The 17,897-nt window shown below is 45.4% G+C and overlaps 1 protein-coding gene across 3 annotated transcripts in view; it reads right to left on the bottom strand.

Annotated features, from left to right (window-relative positions):
* The window catches only part of LOC149341695 (uncharacterized), a 48,674-nt gene extending 30,950 nt beyond the window's left edge, over nucleotides 1–17,724 (bottom strand). For 2 of the 3 annotated variants that reach the window (XM_089543861.1, XM_089543862.1), the window contains exons 1-10: nucleotides 17,506–17,724; nucleotides 17,232–17,327; nucleotides 13,101–13,334; nucleotides 10,932–10,976; nucleotides 10,054–10,254; nucleotides 9,461–9,613; nucleotides 5,488–5,691; nucleotides 4,058–4,341; nucleotides 2,457–2,603; nucleotides 640–708 (exon numbers count right to left, since the gene is read on the bottom strand). In XM_089543861.1, the coding sequence (XP_089399987.1) occupies nucleotides 640–708; nucleotides 2,457–2,603; nucleotides 4,058–4,341; nucleotides 5,488–5,691; nucleotides 9,461–9,613; nucleotides 10,054–10,254; nucleotides 10,932–10,976; nucleotides 13,101–13,334; nucleotides 17,232–17,327; nucleotides 17,506–17,532 (1,460 nt within the window). In that variant the 5' untranslated portion in view covers nucleotides 17,533–17,724. The remainder of the gene's footprint in view (nucleotides 1–639; nucleotides 709–2,456; nucleotides 2,604–4,057; nucleotides 4,342–5,487; nucleotides 5,692–9,460; nucleotides 9,614–10,053; nucleotides 10,255–10,931; nucleotides 10,977–13,100; nucleotides 13,335–17,231; nucleotides 17,328–17,505) is intronic. The other variant, XM_089543864.1, reaches the window with a different exon arrangement.
* Nucleotides 17,725–17,897: the final 173 nt, after the last annotated feature.

Here is a 17,897-nt window from a genome sequence, read left to right as displayed (position 1 = left end):
CATTGCAGCAAAATCCCATAACAGTTCCCAGCACGCTGGACAGTTCTTTCGGGCACTGCCCCGCACCAGCCGGGTCTTAGTAAAACAAGACTAACTTTCTCTTTTAGCTAAGGACTAAAAAAGTTTTGCAAAACTGTAAGCACTGTGTAATAACACCACACAATGGTGTCATCCAGTGGGGCAGTCATCAAAGCATTAGACATGGCAACGTAATGAATTCATCAGTCACTGCTTTCTCTGCCCTCACAGTCTGCCCTCACAGACGGTGGGAAGTGATGCGTTTGCTTTGTGACATGGAAATGAGTCCCCGTGCAAGCTGATGATTCTGCTCCAGCCAACCTCTCACATAAAACCTGCAATTGTCCATGTCCCCATTCCTTCAAGGCTACTATCTTTTGAAAGAGGGTGGCCAGAACAAGCAATATTCCACCTAAATCATGAATTTAGAGGCAAGGAAGATGACACAAGTAAACGATACCAGCCAATTTTCATGCACTACTCTTGTACAATAGTGGAGAGAGCACACCTCAGCTAACTTGCCTGCTGTATGAATAGCAAAAAACATGGGTGCACACTAATGATGTGCCCAGCTACATTAAAGACCTGCTGTCAATGTAAAATGATTGCTCAGCCACTCACCTTCCATAGCTATCACAGGCAAAGCAGTCGGCACCTCGACTAATGAGCAACTCCAAGGTTTCTTGATTGCTGCATGATAAATAGGCAGACCACAACAGTTTGACACACTGCAACAACCATGTGCTCAGAGATAAGAGAAAAAAAAAAGAAAGGCTAATGTTTTGCAGTCTGTACATAAATGCAAAAAGCTTAAAAGCCACCGAAGCATCAGGCAAATGTGCAAATAACTGCAGGTACTGAAGGCATGCTTGATAGAAACATTATGCTAACCAAGTGTAGCTATGCACGAGTTTCTGTGCTGGCATATCAGGCAAGAAAAAAACAAAAACTGTCAGTAAATTTATTATCTTTCCCTACTTATCAGTAATGGGGCTTTGCAGGGAGGGTTGTCCCCGCCTTTCAGCCAACTGTCCCGCATATAAGCAATTCCCACTGCACAGTTGGACCACCAATATCTTTTATGCAAGGTTGCATTTCTTTTCAGAGCTTGATGCAATATGTTAGAAACAAAAGTATATGTGACAAAAGTACTGATCGGTACATATTACGCTACACCAAACTTAGCAATAACTGAAGCTTACTTCCTGGGCTACTTTCTCACTTCAGAAATTTTATTCTAAGTAACATAAGCTTGAATATGCCTGAATACTAGCAGAAATACACCATATTTATTTGCACAATGGATGCACTTTTTAGAGTGCAACTTGTAAGCATCCGTTCCTGTGTTGAGTGGCGTCGCTGTCGTCCCTCAGCGTAACCAAGCAAACAAGGAGCATAGCGGAGGATAAAAGAGTGGACACCGAGCACAGCGAAGGATGAAAGACGACAGCAGCGAAGAGAGCGCAAGAAGGAAAGCGGAGGAGAAGAGTATGGCGGCAGCATAAAAATAAGTTCCCTTGCGGCGACCTGTGGCGCCAGATAACAGTTGAATTTACCCTTGATGATCCCTTTGATGCTTTCGCTCTATTGGATACTACTATCCACTGGATGGAGGCGCATGAATTGGGCGTGGGGAGAGTGGGGAATGATGGGTTGTGGTTCTCGAGGGCAGGCGAGTGGGAAATGATGGGTTGTGCTTGGGTTGAACAGCAAGTGCTTGTCGTGTGTGCGTGTTCTCCTTTCGTCTCCGTCTTGTCGCGCTTTGAAACCCATCATGAATGTTTACCAACTTGCCCAACTTTTTTTCCCTCCTCCGATGGGTTGTGGTTCTGGAGGGCAGGCGGCTTTCCTACGTTTCCTACTGTGTCTCGCGCCACCGTATGTGAAGCTGAGCGGTGGCGGACTGCTGTGCGCACTGCCCAAGCCGAAACCCAGAGCTGCCTCTGTTCGGCCTTGTGCATTCCATATGTGGTCGCCTGCGGTTCAAGTACTACAGCAGCTACACTCAAAGTTTGCATTGCCTAGAAAAGTAATCGTCAGCCAATTTTTTCCCAAAAAAATTCCCTAAAAGGAAATGGTGCAGTCCTTAGGTGGAGTAATTAGTATGTTACAAAAATTTTGAAATTATAGAAATGACGGCTTGTGTGAAATTCAATAATTACAAATATTTGGTCAAATAATCAAGTATTTGATATCTGATTTGATCCCAATATATGGTACTCTAAATCTTGAAGTATTTGTCTATAAAGGGAATAACATACTTCCTATGGGATGGCACCGCGGTGTGCGCACAGCTAACATCCACACAACAAAGGAATCATCATTAAGAGGCATGCAGCGATCAAAGGCGATAAAACAGCCCAGCTTCCATGCCATCAAGTCGTGTGCAGCTCGGACGACTACACAGCAGGCACCCATTGAATCACGCCCCTACTTACCCGCCATATGCAGCAAAATGTAGAGCTGTTCGTCCCTGGTCATCCCTGGCATCAATCTTTGCACCAGCATGTAGGAGCTTGCGGCAGCAGTCAGTAAATCCACCCAGGGAAGCCATGTGCAACGGTGTCATGCCCAAAGAGCCATGACTGCGCAAGGGAGACAAATGACAAATGAAAGAAAGCTGGCAAATGCGAGGGATGAAGATGGGACAAGCCACAGCAATCTGCAGGCCTTACTGTGCCTTTTTCCGCTGGGTAAGAAGTTTAAAATGTGCAAAAGAAAGAGCAGGGCATTGCCTGTTCACTGTTCTCTTTGCTGCTGCTCATAAATGAAGAAAAACTTGTACTCTATTTCTAGAGTAACAATTTCAAAGTCCTATAACTCAACTTCTTGGACAGGCAGGATCATAATTTTACCCTTACTGCATAGCTCGATGTCAAGATACACCAATGGCATGCAACCTAGCAAGTTCCCTGCAGCAGAAAGAATATCCTCAACTCTTGGCCAAAAGTTACATAACATATTGCACAAGTGCATGAGGACTTGTTGTCCATAAATTAATTGACATATTTGAAATCAACATGCAAGAATACATGCACCCTGAAGATTTTATAATTGTGACTTAATTAAAATTTTTTTTTTCTAAGACCGTCTCCCCTCCTTAATTAATGACCCGCGTCCCCCCCCTAATATAGATGCGAACAGTCACTGCTGTCAAAAGCAACCAGTTCTCTGCAGCTGTGAAAGGCATCGTTTTAGATTTAAACACAGTCAGCAGGCGCTGATGTAGCCAATCAGATGGACTGCCTTGGATAGGCCTGGCTATTTGTTCTTCATTGCCATTGGAGATAACGGCACACCCTCCGCTGCTATTGAGATGGCCTACAAAGAGCATGCGATGACGATGAAAACGGGACAGCTGCAGCATCTGCCACGGCTTGAAGGATGCCACCCTCAGTCCAAGGCAACAGAAGTGCACGCGGAAGGAAAGGTGCACTCCGAGGCGCTCTTTTCCACTCGCATCTTCCTGTCGGTTACCTCTCTCTGTCTTCACGAGCGTCGCTGCCCATGGAAATTAACTGTTCTTGCTTAGCGTGGTGCGTGCATTCGTTCTCGGCAAGACCTGCGGCCACGCTGCACTGTCTGGTATCGTGGCACGAAACGTAGCGGACATGACGAAAGCATAATTAAGGCTCAGACACAGTCTAATATTATCACTTGCAAGCGGAACATGGAGAGCAGCGAATTTCACGATTTTTAAAGCCAGTTTTTCGTAGGAAAGTTTTATTTTTTAAGTTCACGAATTTTTTGAACAGTTTGATTATTTGGACCATTTTCCAGGTCCCATTGAGTCTGAAAGATCGGTTGGCGACTGTATCGGCATAGTTGCTTGAAAAGTTCGGAAAGTACTAAAGCATAATCTTGACACTACTACAACAAAGCCACCAAGCTGCGATTTCTTATGGCTAAATGAAGCTATTTTACAAGGGTGCTATGTCATGCTATTCTTGATTTGGGAGCATTCTTTACTCAACTACCAATCACCAGCTTCACTGCGCAAACCTGAGAAAAAAAAAGGAGAGATGCAGCAACCACTCACGTGTCACACGCAGCTTCGGCTATCAGCAGTCCCCCAACCAGCAGGTCGTGCCCATGTTGGGCAGCAACATGCAGTGCAGTGCAACCCTGTGCGTCGGAGGCATCCACGTGAGCGCCAGCTTTGAGCAGCATTTGGGCACGGCTGCAGCGGCCATGGATGGCTGCCATGTGCAGTGGTGTGCGGCCATCCTGGCTGGGGCAGTTCACCATAGTCCCAGGATGACGCAGCAGAACCTCCAGGCAGCCTGCCCCATGCGTTGAAGCCGCAGCATAGTGCAGCGGAGTCTGCACAAGCATAACCACCAACCGAATTACATTTACAGGTAAGGTAATAGGCCTACAGATGCTTCTAACGCGAATTTTTTCCATGTGTGGTGGTGTACAGCAACAGCCACTCCGTGGCATGGCTGGGGCAGTATATCCTCATCACACCAGAGTGAAAGTTTGGCCCGTCAGCATTAACCTTAATGTATATATTTCAAGCCTCAGCGACCCCACGCATGTACACACAAAATCTGGCAGCCGCAAGTCCAACAATTCGTCCCTGATGAGTTTTCACCATGCTCTCTGCTATAAGTCTGTGGGCCTACATAAACATGCAACAACGTTTTACGGTATCTATTTAGTTAAATACATGTAAGAGAGAATGTGCATTTAAATCAAAATTACAAGACATCTCACGGAAAAGCACGAGACATGGAAGCTGAGTGCTGGGAGCAGAAATCTGGTTTAGACAAATCAACCAATTTTAGAGGCCACTCAGAGGGTAAGTATCGTTTAATACTTGTTGAAAAGCTGATTACGTGGGAGACAGTGAGTACTCTCTGAATTCCAATGACACTCACACTGCAGGAGTGACAACTTTTTTTTTTTAGAATTCTGTAAAATACAAATGTGCATTATAATGTATGCGGGGTCTGACGAGGACATGGGCTTGTCGCTCAGAGCCACAAGCTTACACTGCACGTTGTGTGCGGCCAGTGCCACCTTTGTGTAGAGTGCTTGAGCACAATGCAGCAGGCTATAAAAAGTGATATTATACAACTGTTGAATGTCTTTAGGTAACACGCCCCCACACCCATGGCTTGCCGGCCAATCTGGCTCAGCTTCTGTGTAGGCACAGCCTCTAGAACCCAGAAGGTGAGGATAAGTGCTGTCAGAACAGCACGCTGCTCAAGCACTCTACACTAGGTTTGGTTTGGTTTATTGGGGTGTCACTTCCCAAAGCGACTCAGGCTATGAGGGACGCCGCAGTGAAGGGCTCCGGAAATTTTGATCACCTGGGGTTCTTTAAGGTGCATTATTCTGATGCTGACAATACAACACAGTGGCAACCAATGTGTACCCTAAGGCAAATACTATCTGAGGAAGTAAAACATTAACATGAAGAACTGAACCAAGCAGTTCAGAAGGCAGTGGAGATGAGCTCACCTGACCCCGGCAGTTGACTGCAGAGATGTGGGCACCAGCAGCCAGCAGTTCATCGGCAACGTCCTCCTTGCCATTGAGGCAGGCCACATGTAAGGGGCTGTTGCCACAGGCATTTGGGGCATCCACGTCAGCCCCAAGGCTTAGCAGCTGACGCAGTGCACTCAGCCGTCCGTTGGCTGCTGCACAGTGCAATGGAGTGTAGTACTGCAAAAGAGGAGGGAAAAAAAAAAATTATGGTGTTAAGTGCCACTGGGTGCCTTACTACTTCCAACAACTGTACAAAATTCAATGCTCCACATCACCAAATACTATCAGGATTTTTTTCCAGCAAGCTTAATACTTCAGGGGTGGTAAAACAGGTTGGTTTATGGTTGGTTTATGGGGTTTAACGTCCCAAAGCGACTAAGGCTATGAGAGACGCCGTAGTGGAGGGCTCCGGAAATTTCGACCACCTGGGGTTCTTTAACGTGCACTGACATCGCACAGTACACGGGCCTCGAATTTCTCCTCCAAAGAAATTCAACCGCCGCGGGTGGTAAAACAGACGATGTCGATAAGTCTTCCACATACAGCACTGCAAATGCAGGAAGACAACTAAATTTATGACTCATAATGACATTACGAAACCTGCCTCAAATTTGCAGCTTCCTACTAGCAGGTCCACATCAGCGTGCTTCTGCTGCTGCAATGTTTTTCACAGTTTTCTGCACTGCAAACCACTTAGGCCAAACTAGTTCACTATTATTTTTGCAACTTTTTCATGGCACCTCGAGTTAACCGCTGTTGGCTTGAACTTGCATATACCTTAATATTGATTCATCATGATGTCTTTCACGTCACAGGATATGCCCCAACTGGTTTGTTTATGGCCCCTAGTTTCTGGCGATTCTGAAGAAAAACCGCAGATTTAAAGGGTCAGTCTACTCACCGAGATGAGTGTATAAATAATGGCATATTCTGGTAGTTGGCACCCTATAATATCAATAACGAGGGAACTGCTCCCGGTTTGGGCAGGAATTTATATTTTATTTCGGCGTTAAAAGTCGCGTAAAAATGCATGGTGGCGACCCCAAACGTTCATTTTGTTCAAGAAGGTGGTAGTCTTTTTTTGTAGAAGCATAAGTGAACATACTACGTACCATTTGTATGCCCCAATGTCAGAGAAACGCATGTTTTGTTCTAGTAAACTGTAGAAGGCGTACAGCTTGCTTTTTCTGTAAATCACATGAATATTTATAGTTACACGTACGCAAACCGCAGGCGCATTCCCACTTTTAGTTCAGCGTATGCTAGCAGAAACGCAAAAATAAACTCAGCCTATAGTGGCGCCATCTGGTTGTCAGGACGGGAACCATTGCTGTAAACAAACCGACTCTTCACTTAAGCCTAGGAGCGGCAGAATCGTCACTCTAATTATTAAAATAAAGCAAATTTATCACTTATACGTTTTCTTATAGGCGAGATGAGACGAAGCGAAAGACCGGCGCCCCATTTATGGCCAGTGAACAGACTTAAAAAGGCAGCAACAACGAGAATTCAGTCCGAAGCGAGAGGTCGGGCTTCGACGGGCGCCGCCATGTTTGTCGCCGCTCGGCGGAAATCCAGATGGTTGCCAGATGAGACTACCATCTCATACAGATGTGTTCCCACATCAATAAATTCTATTTTAAAATGTTCTACCGCACTTCTTCGCACCACAGCTGGCTAAACGGTAATATGAGTAAAGAGCTATCGGTTGCCGCAAAGAAAATATAGTCGATAAAATTCAGTAGACTGACCCTTTAAGCATTTTTCATGGAATTTTGTGCTGGCAGCCAAATTCTCATTTTTTTGTACAACTGCCACTACAGATTCAGTAGAAACGACGGAACGATAAAAAAATGACTAATAATGCAGCTGCCACCTTTCTAAAGGTGGCAGCTGACTGACTCAACATGACTGACCCGACTTCTTCATGACTGACCCGACAAACAAGGCAGAAGCAACGCCTGAGACTCTCGCGCGAATAGTGCCGTGAAAGGTGCAAAAGATTTGAATGAGCAAACCCCCCAAAACGCATCGAATCGGAGCAATGCGACTCATTCACAGGCAGCGGGAAACTTCAGGGACTGATGAATTTTTACGGTGCAAGCGCAGCTTTGGCTAAAGAGCGCCATGGCACAAGGTATTTTCGTCGGCACAAGGTGGGGTCGAAGACCCATTTCCCAGGTATTTCACCCTAGATAAGCCGGGCACCAGGCCGGTGCAGACCTTGTACTCGGTCCGGCCTGAAAGCGCTGGCCCGGCCCTGCCTGCGGCCTATGCCTGAAAATGTACTTTTGTGGGGCCTGGGAACACCTCCGTTAGTAGGGCGTCACAGACATCGGTGGGATTGCTGACTGCTTGTGCACTATGAATTTCGCCCGCGTGAAGCAATTCTGTACCATAACGGGGTCAACCTGCTGCCATGAGAATGCAAGGAGGTGCACCGCACCCAGCAGATTGCTAAGATACATCTTCCCACTGGCTTCGTGTCATGTTGACCACAAAAGCAAGCAATATTCTTTCTTTTGCAAGCTTGCCACCGGTGCAGTTTTCCCCCTTGAATGCCAGCGTTCTGCTCGGCAGAAGTCGGTAGAAAACTGCTGGCTCATCGAAGTTGAAGACATCTTCCGCAGTGTAGTTGGCTAACAGTTGTTGCAGTAGCCCATTCTGCCATTCTTCGGCACCCTCCTTGTCCGCACCCTCGAACTTATATTATAGCGTGCTTTGAACCTAGACAACCAACTGTTATTGCAAGAAAAATCTTCGCAGTTCAGTTGGGCCGCAAACTCTTCCACTTTTTCGGCGAGAAGAGGCCCAGTGACCAGCAGATTTTCTGAACTAGCTTTCTTAAGCCCCAGCACCAAAGCTTTTTCCACGTTGGGAAAAGCAGATCCCCTCAAGCGGCACCTCTTCACATTCGATGCAGCCCCACTTTTCAGCTTCTCGCGAGAATTCCAGATGCCGCAGACTGTTAAGGGCAAGTCCCACGCACGCGCTGGTGTACTCTTTGTTGTTCTATTTTTAATGGAATAACATCTAACTTCTCCTTCACTGTCAATATGCAATACTTCAGTCGAGTAAGTTTCGGCATAGTGCCAACCATTCGCACACACACTGACACAACCGCTTTATGCTTCGCACAGCACCAGCTCGGAAGAAAGGATGCCACCACAAAATGTGTGTTGACTACTTGTAACACATCCACAATGCAACTGCACGCAGTGCAAGGTTGGCATGAGGTGGCGAGGTCACATGGGCAGGGTGGACGGTGATGGTTACTGCGATAGGGCTGGCAACAATATTACTAAGTGATGCACTCGCACGCAAGAACACAGAAACGGCCGATGCTTCCTGGGCTCCTCACTGATATGGACATCGCCGCACTCGTGGAACACGGCCGAAATAGCCGCAATGTTGTATCGCCGGCAGTCCGCACGTCCACAATGCTTTTCGGAAAGGTGGAAAACGTTTTGTGTCACAGCACGGCACCTGCCAAACTGCGACAGCAAGTACGCATTAAGTGGTAGGCATTTCATGAGCCATTGCGCTTTAAGCGGTCAGCCAATACATGTTTCAATGGTGGTCAAGCTGGGGAATTCTCACAACTGTTTTAGCCGCAACAGCTTGGTAAGCGGGTACGCATATTAACGAGGTTTTACTAGAAGTGCAAAGCACAGCCGTGACCTTTTTGAGGCCACTTCTGGGCTGTTTTCAGAGAAAATTTTAAGGGATGTGATTAAATACTTCACAGAAAGCGAATCTGATGTTTTCTAAAACTTGATTTTTTTCGAGATTTTTACGATTTGACCCCCACATCCCCCCCGTACAGTTTGCAATACCAAAAGAGAAAACAATGATTTTAAAGAAGAAAGCGTTTCGTTACTTAAAAAATTATGCATGATTAATCTTGTTATACCGATGCTCAACCGAAATCTATGAAGATACTCACGTCTTTGTCCCGCACGTTGACATCAGCTCCATGACTGACCAGAAGAGCAATTACTTCAGTGTGACCCATGTAGGCAGCCCAGTGGATGGCTCGACGATCACGTTTGTCGAAGAAGTTGCACGTTGCCTTGTTCTGCAGCAACAGCTCCACCATCTGGACAGATATGCAGGAGATCTAGGCACAAATGACTAAATGCACCTGCCTAAACCAGGCAAAAAGGTGTGGTTCTGTACATGGAAAAAAGTAGTACAGCTGTGTGCCAGTGTGAAATTTGTGCAACTTAGGTCTACAATAGAACAGCTCTCATGTTTGGCTTGTTACAAAGCACCCAGAAACAAACGATGCTTTTACTGTTTTTTTTTTTTGTCTTGACATGAATGAGGACAAACAATCACAAAAGACCAAGCCCTCAGTCAGCTTCTTCGCAACAAGCCAAAAGAACAGGACAACTGTAAGTATCCCAGGTATGCCACGTACCACCTAGCTGACCATAGCCCACACCTGTTCGGCATGGAAAAAGCCATATCAAGCTTAAATTTTTGACAGCAGAAAGAAAAAGCTTAACAAGGAGCATGTAGGCCCCGCATACATACTGCTGTGTGCCCATTGTAGGCAGCATGGTGAAGACTTGTGCGTCCAGCCCGGTCCGAGATGTTGATATTATTTTGAAGAGGAATGATCAGCTCAGCGCATGAGAGTGCATTGTTAGCGGCAGCCACGTGTAGTGGAGTCTGCCAAAACTTGTCACGTGCGTTCACATCTGCCTGGTGTCGCAATAGCACCTCAACAGTTTTCTGGGGGGAAAAAAAAAGGAAAGAAGACCAAAGGATTAGAATTGCACAGAGCACACTGTCACCACGAAAGAGAACTTCAAAGCTCTTCCCCTTTTCAAGCCCAGAAGAAGCTAAAAACAAAGCTCTCAAGCGAAGCTGCTCTCCATACATAGCAGGCAACACTGCCAAAGCTAGCGCACCTGTTTGTGCAGGCTAAGTCCGCGCCCAAAAAGTAGTTCGCCATACAACCAGTGTGAACGCAAGCATATTTTGTTGCGACAAACCTTAAGTGCCCTGACTGGCACCTCCTGGACTTCGTTTTACCTCTTGCCACATTTTCATCCTGGCTGCAAAAAACCAACCACGTGAGAACCCAGCCCCAGAGCAGCTCACACAACTAAAAAACTGCCCGAGTCACAGGTCTGCTTTCATCACTGCCAACATAAGCAACATGTGCAAGGCAATCCACCATGCCACGTGCTAGCTGAAACCATGCTTCCTGGCACGAGATTAAAATACCGACATGCTTTATCAAAATCACTTAAACACAACTGAATGTTTTGTACCATTCAGGAAAATGTAGACATCATCTACCCTGCTGCTTTAGAAGCCTAGCTAGTCACAAACTGCAAGCATATGACCAATCAACAATTAGTACCAGGGAGGTTTCTGAGCAAGATTAGATTTTGCAGCCTTACCTTTACATCTACAGGTCCCGGTTTCAGCTGGTGGATGTGATCATCCTGTGGGAAAAAACATTACTTGAAATTAGTTGCGCGAGCAGCGAAAACATGGGCTAAACAAGGCAATGATCAAAAGGTAAGCTCCAAAACAAAAAAGTTGCGAATAATTGAGAAATACGACACACAAAATGACCACACATTAAAAAGGACAGGATGAACATGAGCACATTGTGAAACACCACGCATGCAAAGATGTGTTCACCCTATCCTTTCTTACTGTCCTATTTTTATTTTTGCGCGGCATGCTTTACATTACATTGTATTACCATCCAGCATAACATTCTACATTAACTGTTTAACTTAAGCTGCAGATAATCTTGTTGTGAGAGATTCTATGCAGCAGCACACAGATCAGGACGTGCAATTCCACATAGTGTGGGGACTCTCCCCACTCCGTCCCCTTAGGGTTTGTTTCCCTCTGGTGCCTTCCTTTAGTTACCTTAACTAACAAAGGAGGGCGCCGCTGACACTGCATGTAAGTAGTCACATAATGCAGAGTCGTGCGATGTATTTTTGGCCAGTAAACATGCTCCTAAGTGCAGTTAAGAGTCCTCGAAAACCCAAAATGTCCAGCCGTGACGTTATTGTGTATTAAGCAAAGAACAGAAGAATACAGACTAGCCGGAACATCGAGGAGAAAAGGAGAAAACGTGAACTTCCAGATGAGTAGGAGTAAACAGCCGCGAATGCAAAAGGGCTCGCAGATTTCGGATCACAGGCTTCTTCGAAAAGTGGTGCCAAGTGCTGATCCTTGCATAGTACTGTCTTGAAACTGCCAAGATCTGCGAACTCCGGCGAATGGTGGCGAGATAGTCATCAAAGTTTTCATCATATCAACTAGCAGACGCCAGCAGCAGCCATGAGAGGCAGTCAGTGTCGGCGTATTGCCGACCACCTTTGCAAGACACTGTGAAGTTGAACTCCTGAAGGTGTAATGCACAGCGGGCCAACCAACCACAGGGGTCACACAGATTCACAAGCCAGCAAAGAGAATGACGGTCTGTGACAACTGTAAGAACACGACCATACAGGTACAAACGAACTCGTTTATGGTTTATGGGGGTTTGGCGTCCCAAAGCGACTCAGGTTATGAAGGACCCCGTAGTGAAGGGCTTCGGAAATTTTGACCACCTGGGGTTCTTTAATGTGCACTGACATTGCACAGTACACGGGCCTATAGAATTTATACTCATACTCTGCGGTGCAAAGGGACAGGGAAGTATCTCTAATGCAGTCTTATTTTTTTTTCTTAATGTGATAAGCTTTTAGGGCCAGCCGCGCGTGTTCATTTTTTTATCTGTCAAGAATCGATGTCTCTTCGAATTGCGGTGCACAATTGCTGCAATCATTGATGTGTGACACAAGGTATGCACCTCTGTCAACTTTATTCTTTCTCCCTAGTCGCTCGTTAAAACAGCACCCTGTCTGCCCAATGTAAGTCTTTCCCCAAGAAGGAGGGGAGGCGTACACCACTCCGATGGTGCATGGGACGGAGGTTGTCCTGTGCCTGATTTGGCAGCCATGCCTTCCAGCACCGCACGTGCGGAAGCACAGCTTTGAAAGCTTGTTCAGCACAGAAAATGCTGTTTGTGTTCTCTTTTCTTTGTGGAATGTCTAGTGTTTGCGCTCATCGTTCACCATAAGAATATCATGCACCAACTAGCCCTGACTGAAGTTTTACTGAATCAAACAGGTTCTCAAGTTTTTCGAAAACTTTTTGCCTAATTGATATAAAGTTTGAATAAAGCTGCATAACACGCAGCTTTTTTCCCCGCTCTCCTCACCACATGTCGCTTGTCAATCTGATATACAGGTGCAGTGAAATAAACCGAAACTGAACTGAAATAAACTATTCCAAAAACAGCAACAGCACATGCTGCGTACCATGCTGCCGTGGTCAGCATAAGCGGACGAAAGGTCCAGCGCTGAGATGTGGTCTGTTCACGCGGCGGAGTAAGATTACTTCGTCACAAAACAAACATGGAGTAAAATGCCTCCCTTAATTTCTTCATGTGGACTACTTCCATACCTTTCACAGCATTGCACCTGATCTATGAAACAGACTGTAAGAGTGCCCGATTCTGCCAACAGAACTATATATATATAAAAATGAGCAGCACTTGCCTCATATCCTGAGGCGCAGGCACGGTGCAGTGGGGTGGCCCATTTGTTGTCCTTGACATTGACGCGTGCCCCATGCGCCAGCAGCAGGGCGGCCACCTGGTGAAGGCCGCAAAATGCAGCCGCGTGCAGCACGCTGCGCCGCTCTGCATCCTGGTAGTTGGCCTCCTCCCCTTCCGCCAGCAACTCCTCCACTCCTTCCACATCTCCTTTGAACACTGCTTGCACCAGGTGGGGCTGCAAGACAAACGAGGCCACCACCGCTGCGATTTTCTCGTTTCACCAACATCAGCAGGCAGAGCTTCACTGAGACTGGTTTCTTGTGCTGTCACCGTTTTAACATGCAACCAAGTTTTGTGCTGGGCAGGTAAGAAAAAGCTGGTAAACACTTATTCTATGCTAAGTAATACAAGGTTTGGTTTGGTTTATGGGGTTTAACGTCCCAAAGCGACTCAGGCTATGAGAGACGCCGTAGTGGAGGGCTCCGGAAATTTCGACCACCTGGGGTTCTTTAACGTGCACTGACATCGCACAGTATACGGGCCTCTAGAATTTCTCCTCCAAAGAAATTCTAGCCGCTGCGGCCGGGATCGAACCCACGTCTTTCGGGTCAGCAGCCGAGCACCATAACCACTGAGCCACCGCGGCGGCGCTACGTAATACAAGAAACCAATAATAACTGTTATACTGCATTACATGCGCAATGAAAACAATGTGAAAATAGTCAGCAAAAAGAAAGCAACATTGCACATGTAGCGCTCCCTCCTACCCCCTCCCCCTTGCACACCCCCTCACACTCCGTCATTGTGCAGACAATGTCGCAGACCTGGAGTTGGTTTCATTAGTAGCTACCACTCTAAAATTGCAGCCTAACTACAGCAGCTTGGAAAAAAGTTTCAGCCCAATTGCAAATTCAGGAAATTTTCTGCAAAGCTGATGCAGTGCTTTCGTCCTAAACCAGTACACTTTTCATAGGGTGCCAATGCCCTGCCACATCCAATCTGCAAGGTTAGCAGCACCCTGTTTAATTGTGGCTTTTTCCCCACACTGAATGCATGAATTTGGCTTCCATCGCTAAGTTACACAAATTACCCAAAGGGAAAAGTGGCGCTACCATTTATGAGTTTCCTGGAGTGCTTCATCCACTGCAGGAATGCTGCAAAGGTACGATTTCATATTTAGCCTGGCTAGTATTGGGCCGAAAGTGTGGATTCTATGAAGGAAACATGGCTATAGATCTAGCCACATTAGCAGATTAAATTCTTTTAATAGAGTGTTTTTTTACTTTGCTACCAAATTTAGCTTAAGTTATTGTTTGGTATCAGGCATGCAGAGAAATTAGCAAAGCATTTCTTTGAGGTTTGCCTCGAGAAAAAAACTACTCGATCGAAACCAAATTTTCGGACGAACACTAGCCAAGGCAAATCGAAAACCATATTTTCCCGGCATTCTTGCAGTGGTTGAAGTTCCCTTTTCCCTTAGGTACGAATGAGAAACTATGGCTTCCATGATTTTAAATGAGTAACTATAGCAAGAAAGCACAGCCGCAATGGAACTAACTGAAAACTGCCAATGTTATGCATATAGCATTTATTTTTACACTGCCTATTCAATGGCCTGCTAGGTTTGTCCTTGCCAGGTCTCCACAGGGAGTGTTGCACACCTACACTTTTTTCCCACTTCAAGACAATGGCACAAGAAAGAGAACAAAACATGCACACACTGCCAACTGTTTACATGTGGCGACACAGAGGAAAAAATTAAGTTGGCTTGTGTCGGTATATTACCACAATCTAATGAATAAGACTAATTTCCTTGAAAATGGAGCATTTACATACAAAAGATAAAAAAAAAGAAATACAAGTACTGTCGTCACTGACTGCTTTAGCAAGGAAACTGTGGTGCATCAAGAGTTTTTTCGCGTGGATCTCTCTGGCTAAGCTGCATCTCCATTAACTTACAACGGTGATTATAAAGACCTTTTCAGTTTGGACGTCATGGGTTTCAATTAAGTAGCGGGAAAATTTTTAAATCCAATTTCCTCAGCCATAAATACACCTTTTGCGACCAGAAAAACATCAACGTAGATAAAAAAAGCCATAGAATTGATCTTAAATAAGAAAAAGAAATTGGAAACTGAGGACAAACTGAAGTTGGCCTGCACCGATAGACACTGCATTCTAATCAGAGACCACTGTCACTGAAAAACGAACTTTTATAAGCTAGAAAATACTAAAAAATGAAACACAGGTGTCACCATCACTGGCCAATTTTGCACGTAAAATGCGTTCGTCGACACCCGACTTTTTGGCATGGTTCCCAGATGGTACACTACACCACCATTCACTTCAAAGCAGTGGCAACCCAACCTTTTTTTTTGGTAAGGATGCTACGAGTTTGAATCAATTAGAATGAAAATTTTAAATCTAATTTTCTCACTGATAAATGTGTCGTTTGCTGCTAAATCATTTTTTTAGAACATGAGATATGAATGATACAAGCAAATGAACATCTTATCAAACATGGGTTGATGTAGTGAGCAACTGTGGATGCTCAGTGGGCTTTGTGATTGCACTACGCAGGACTTGACTGCTTTTATAATGCACTGCACACCTGGAACATGAACTTTCAAAGCTGAAAGTAGTAATATCACAGTCAAACATGCTATGCAGTCTTTCATTTTTTCCCCTTATTCATGCTGACCATGCAACTATAGCGCCACTGAACGGTCCACAGCTAGTACACTGCATCAAGATGCCACTGCATAGAGGATGAGTATCAAAGACTCAATGCCAGCATCATCATCCAAAATCTCTTGTGGAACGTGCCTGTGTAGAGTCACGGCCATTTTACATGCATTTCCCACCACGCCACATAAGTGCCTGCTCTAGTACACTGCTGTTCCTTTTGATGTCAATTCCATTACCAATACAAGTGAAGAACTCATGCCCTTGAGCCAAAGCAAGTTGCATAGTAACAGCAGCTAGGAACTAATAATTAGCAGACACTTTCCAATCCTCCCAATGATAGCACTGCAGGTGGCACAAATGCAGTATAACAGATGCTCACAAACTGCAATAACCCAGAAACACATCTGTAAGAGATTACTGCACCCTACAAAAAATTTAAAAGCATCTTTAGCTTTCTACAGACCAGGCTTCCCTTAGTGCACTGATGTAACTACAACAATGTGAAAGCAGAACTGAATACACTGCAACTGCAGTGTGAAAGCAAATCTCTGATCAAATTATGGCTTGTAAAGCACATACCAAGGTTTCTATTACTAATTCTTACCACCACCTCCATTAACCTAGATATATAAAGAAGCAAAATGCTACCCGTCCTGACAAATAAACAATTGTTTACAAATGATTATATCCACCTCCAAAACACTTTTTTGTCCTAGCACAAAACGATTTACAGGATCTGTTTGTGCGGCACAGATCTTCAGCTATCCACTGCTGTCGAAGATGCACCTGCTACTGCATGAAATCTTGGAAAGCAAAGGCTATTTTCACATTGCACTACAAACAGCACCAGAGAGCAACGGACGATGTTGAACACGTATAAGCATTTCAGGAAAGCCTAAAACCACACAGAATCAACGATGCTCTGCAGCAGACTTCAACTCGCTTCAACATCGCTGCATGCGTGTACCAGGTCAAATGCGATAGCGAAAGCAAGGTGTATCTACAGCAGGAAAACACTGGTGGGGATTTCATGACCTTCAGCCGAGCAAGCAAGAAGTTATACGCTACGGTCATGTTCCAACATTACAGACCTGTCATTCGTTCGAGCCAACAGTAAGCTAATAAACAATCTAACCGAAACAGTCGCATTCGTCGCATTCTATGCCTTAGGCATGTTATCAGAAGCAACTAAAGTATGCCGATGGTAAAGCAAGAGAGTTTCCAACCTTAAAAACAAATCACCGCCAAATTCCGTCGGGTGCAGCTCAGAATTATACACCTAAATCTTAATGTTTCGATACACATGCAGCGTTAACAGCGACGACGAAGCTCGCCTTTACTGGCACCGTCTGAAGTGAATTATCCACCGTTCGACCCGCTGTCTAAAGCAGCTCTAAGAGTGCGTTGTCTGTTACTACAACCAAGAAAAGTGCAAATTATCTACCGAGTAATCGCAGTACATGTTAGCTGGCTGCAGGCCCTGGATCCTCAGCGCAGAAACGCCGCTCGGGAGCGGCGCAGCATCAAGGCACTTCTCGACCTGCAGACAGTTGACTACCGTTTTTCTTGTTTGAAGGGTCAAAGCTACATTCAATCATGTCATTAATATCCCTGCGAGCTTTTGTAGAAAGAGCCACGTGCCTGTCGATATAAATATTAAGCCTAATACAACCCATGCAGCCGTCCGACGCGAAACTGCTCGTGCATCGCGCTCTTACCTCATCGAAGATCTGTCTGATGACCATTTCACCCACCACACCTATACGTTAACAACTTAAGCACAAAATTAAACGTGAAGGCATCTTGTTTGCGTCGCCTCATTAACCAGCTCACTAGGATGCTCGTAGAAGCGTTATTGAATATATTGTATTTTAAAGGTAAAAACAAGAGGGCGGTCCTGTCGGTCGAACAGGCTGCGCAGCGAAGAAAAACTTGCTAGCCACACTCCCAGCTTTTGTTACCACATTATAACATTCGCGACCACACAAGCGCGTGAAACAGCAGACTAGTGCACATTTTCACCACTATGTGATCATTACATCGCTTCCAACCATCCACTTGGTAGAAACAGTGGGAAGAATCCACTCATCGTAGAATCATTGGAATCATG

Source organism: Amblyomma mixtum, chromosome 5, assembly GCF_055824585.1.
Source record: "Amblyomma mixtum isolate Tamu chromosome 5, ASM5582458v1, whole genome shotgun sequence".
NCBI lineage: Eukaryota > Metazoa > Arthropoda > Arachnida > Ixodida > Ixodidae > Amblyomma > Amblyomma mixtum.
The sequence above is the reverse complement of the archived record's forward strand: the minus strand, read 5'-3'. Positions and strand labels throughout refer to the sequence as shown.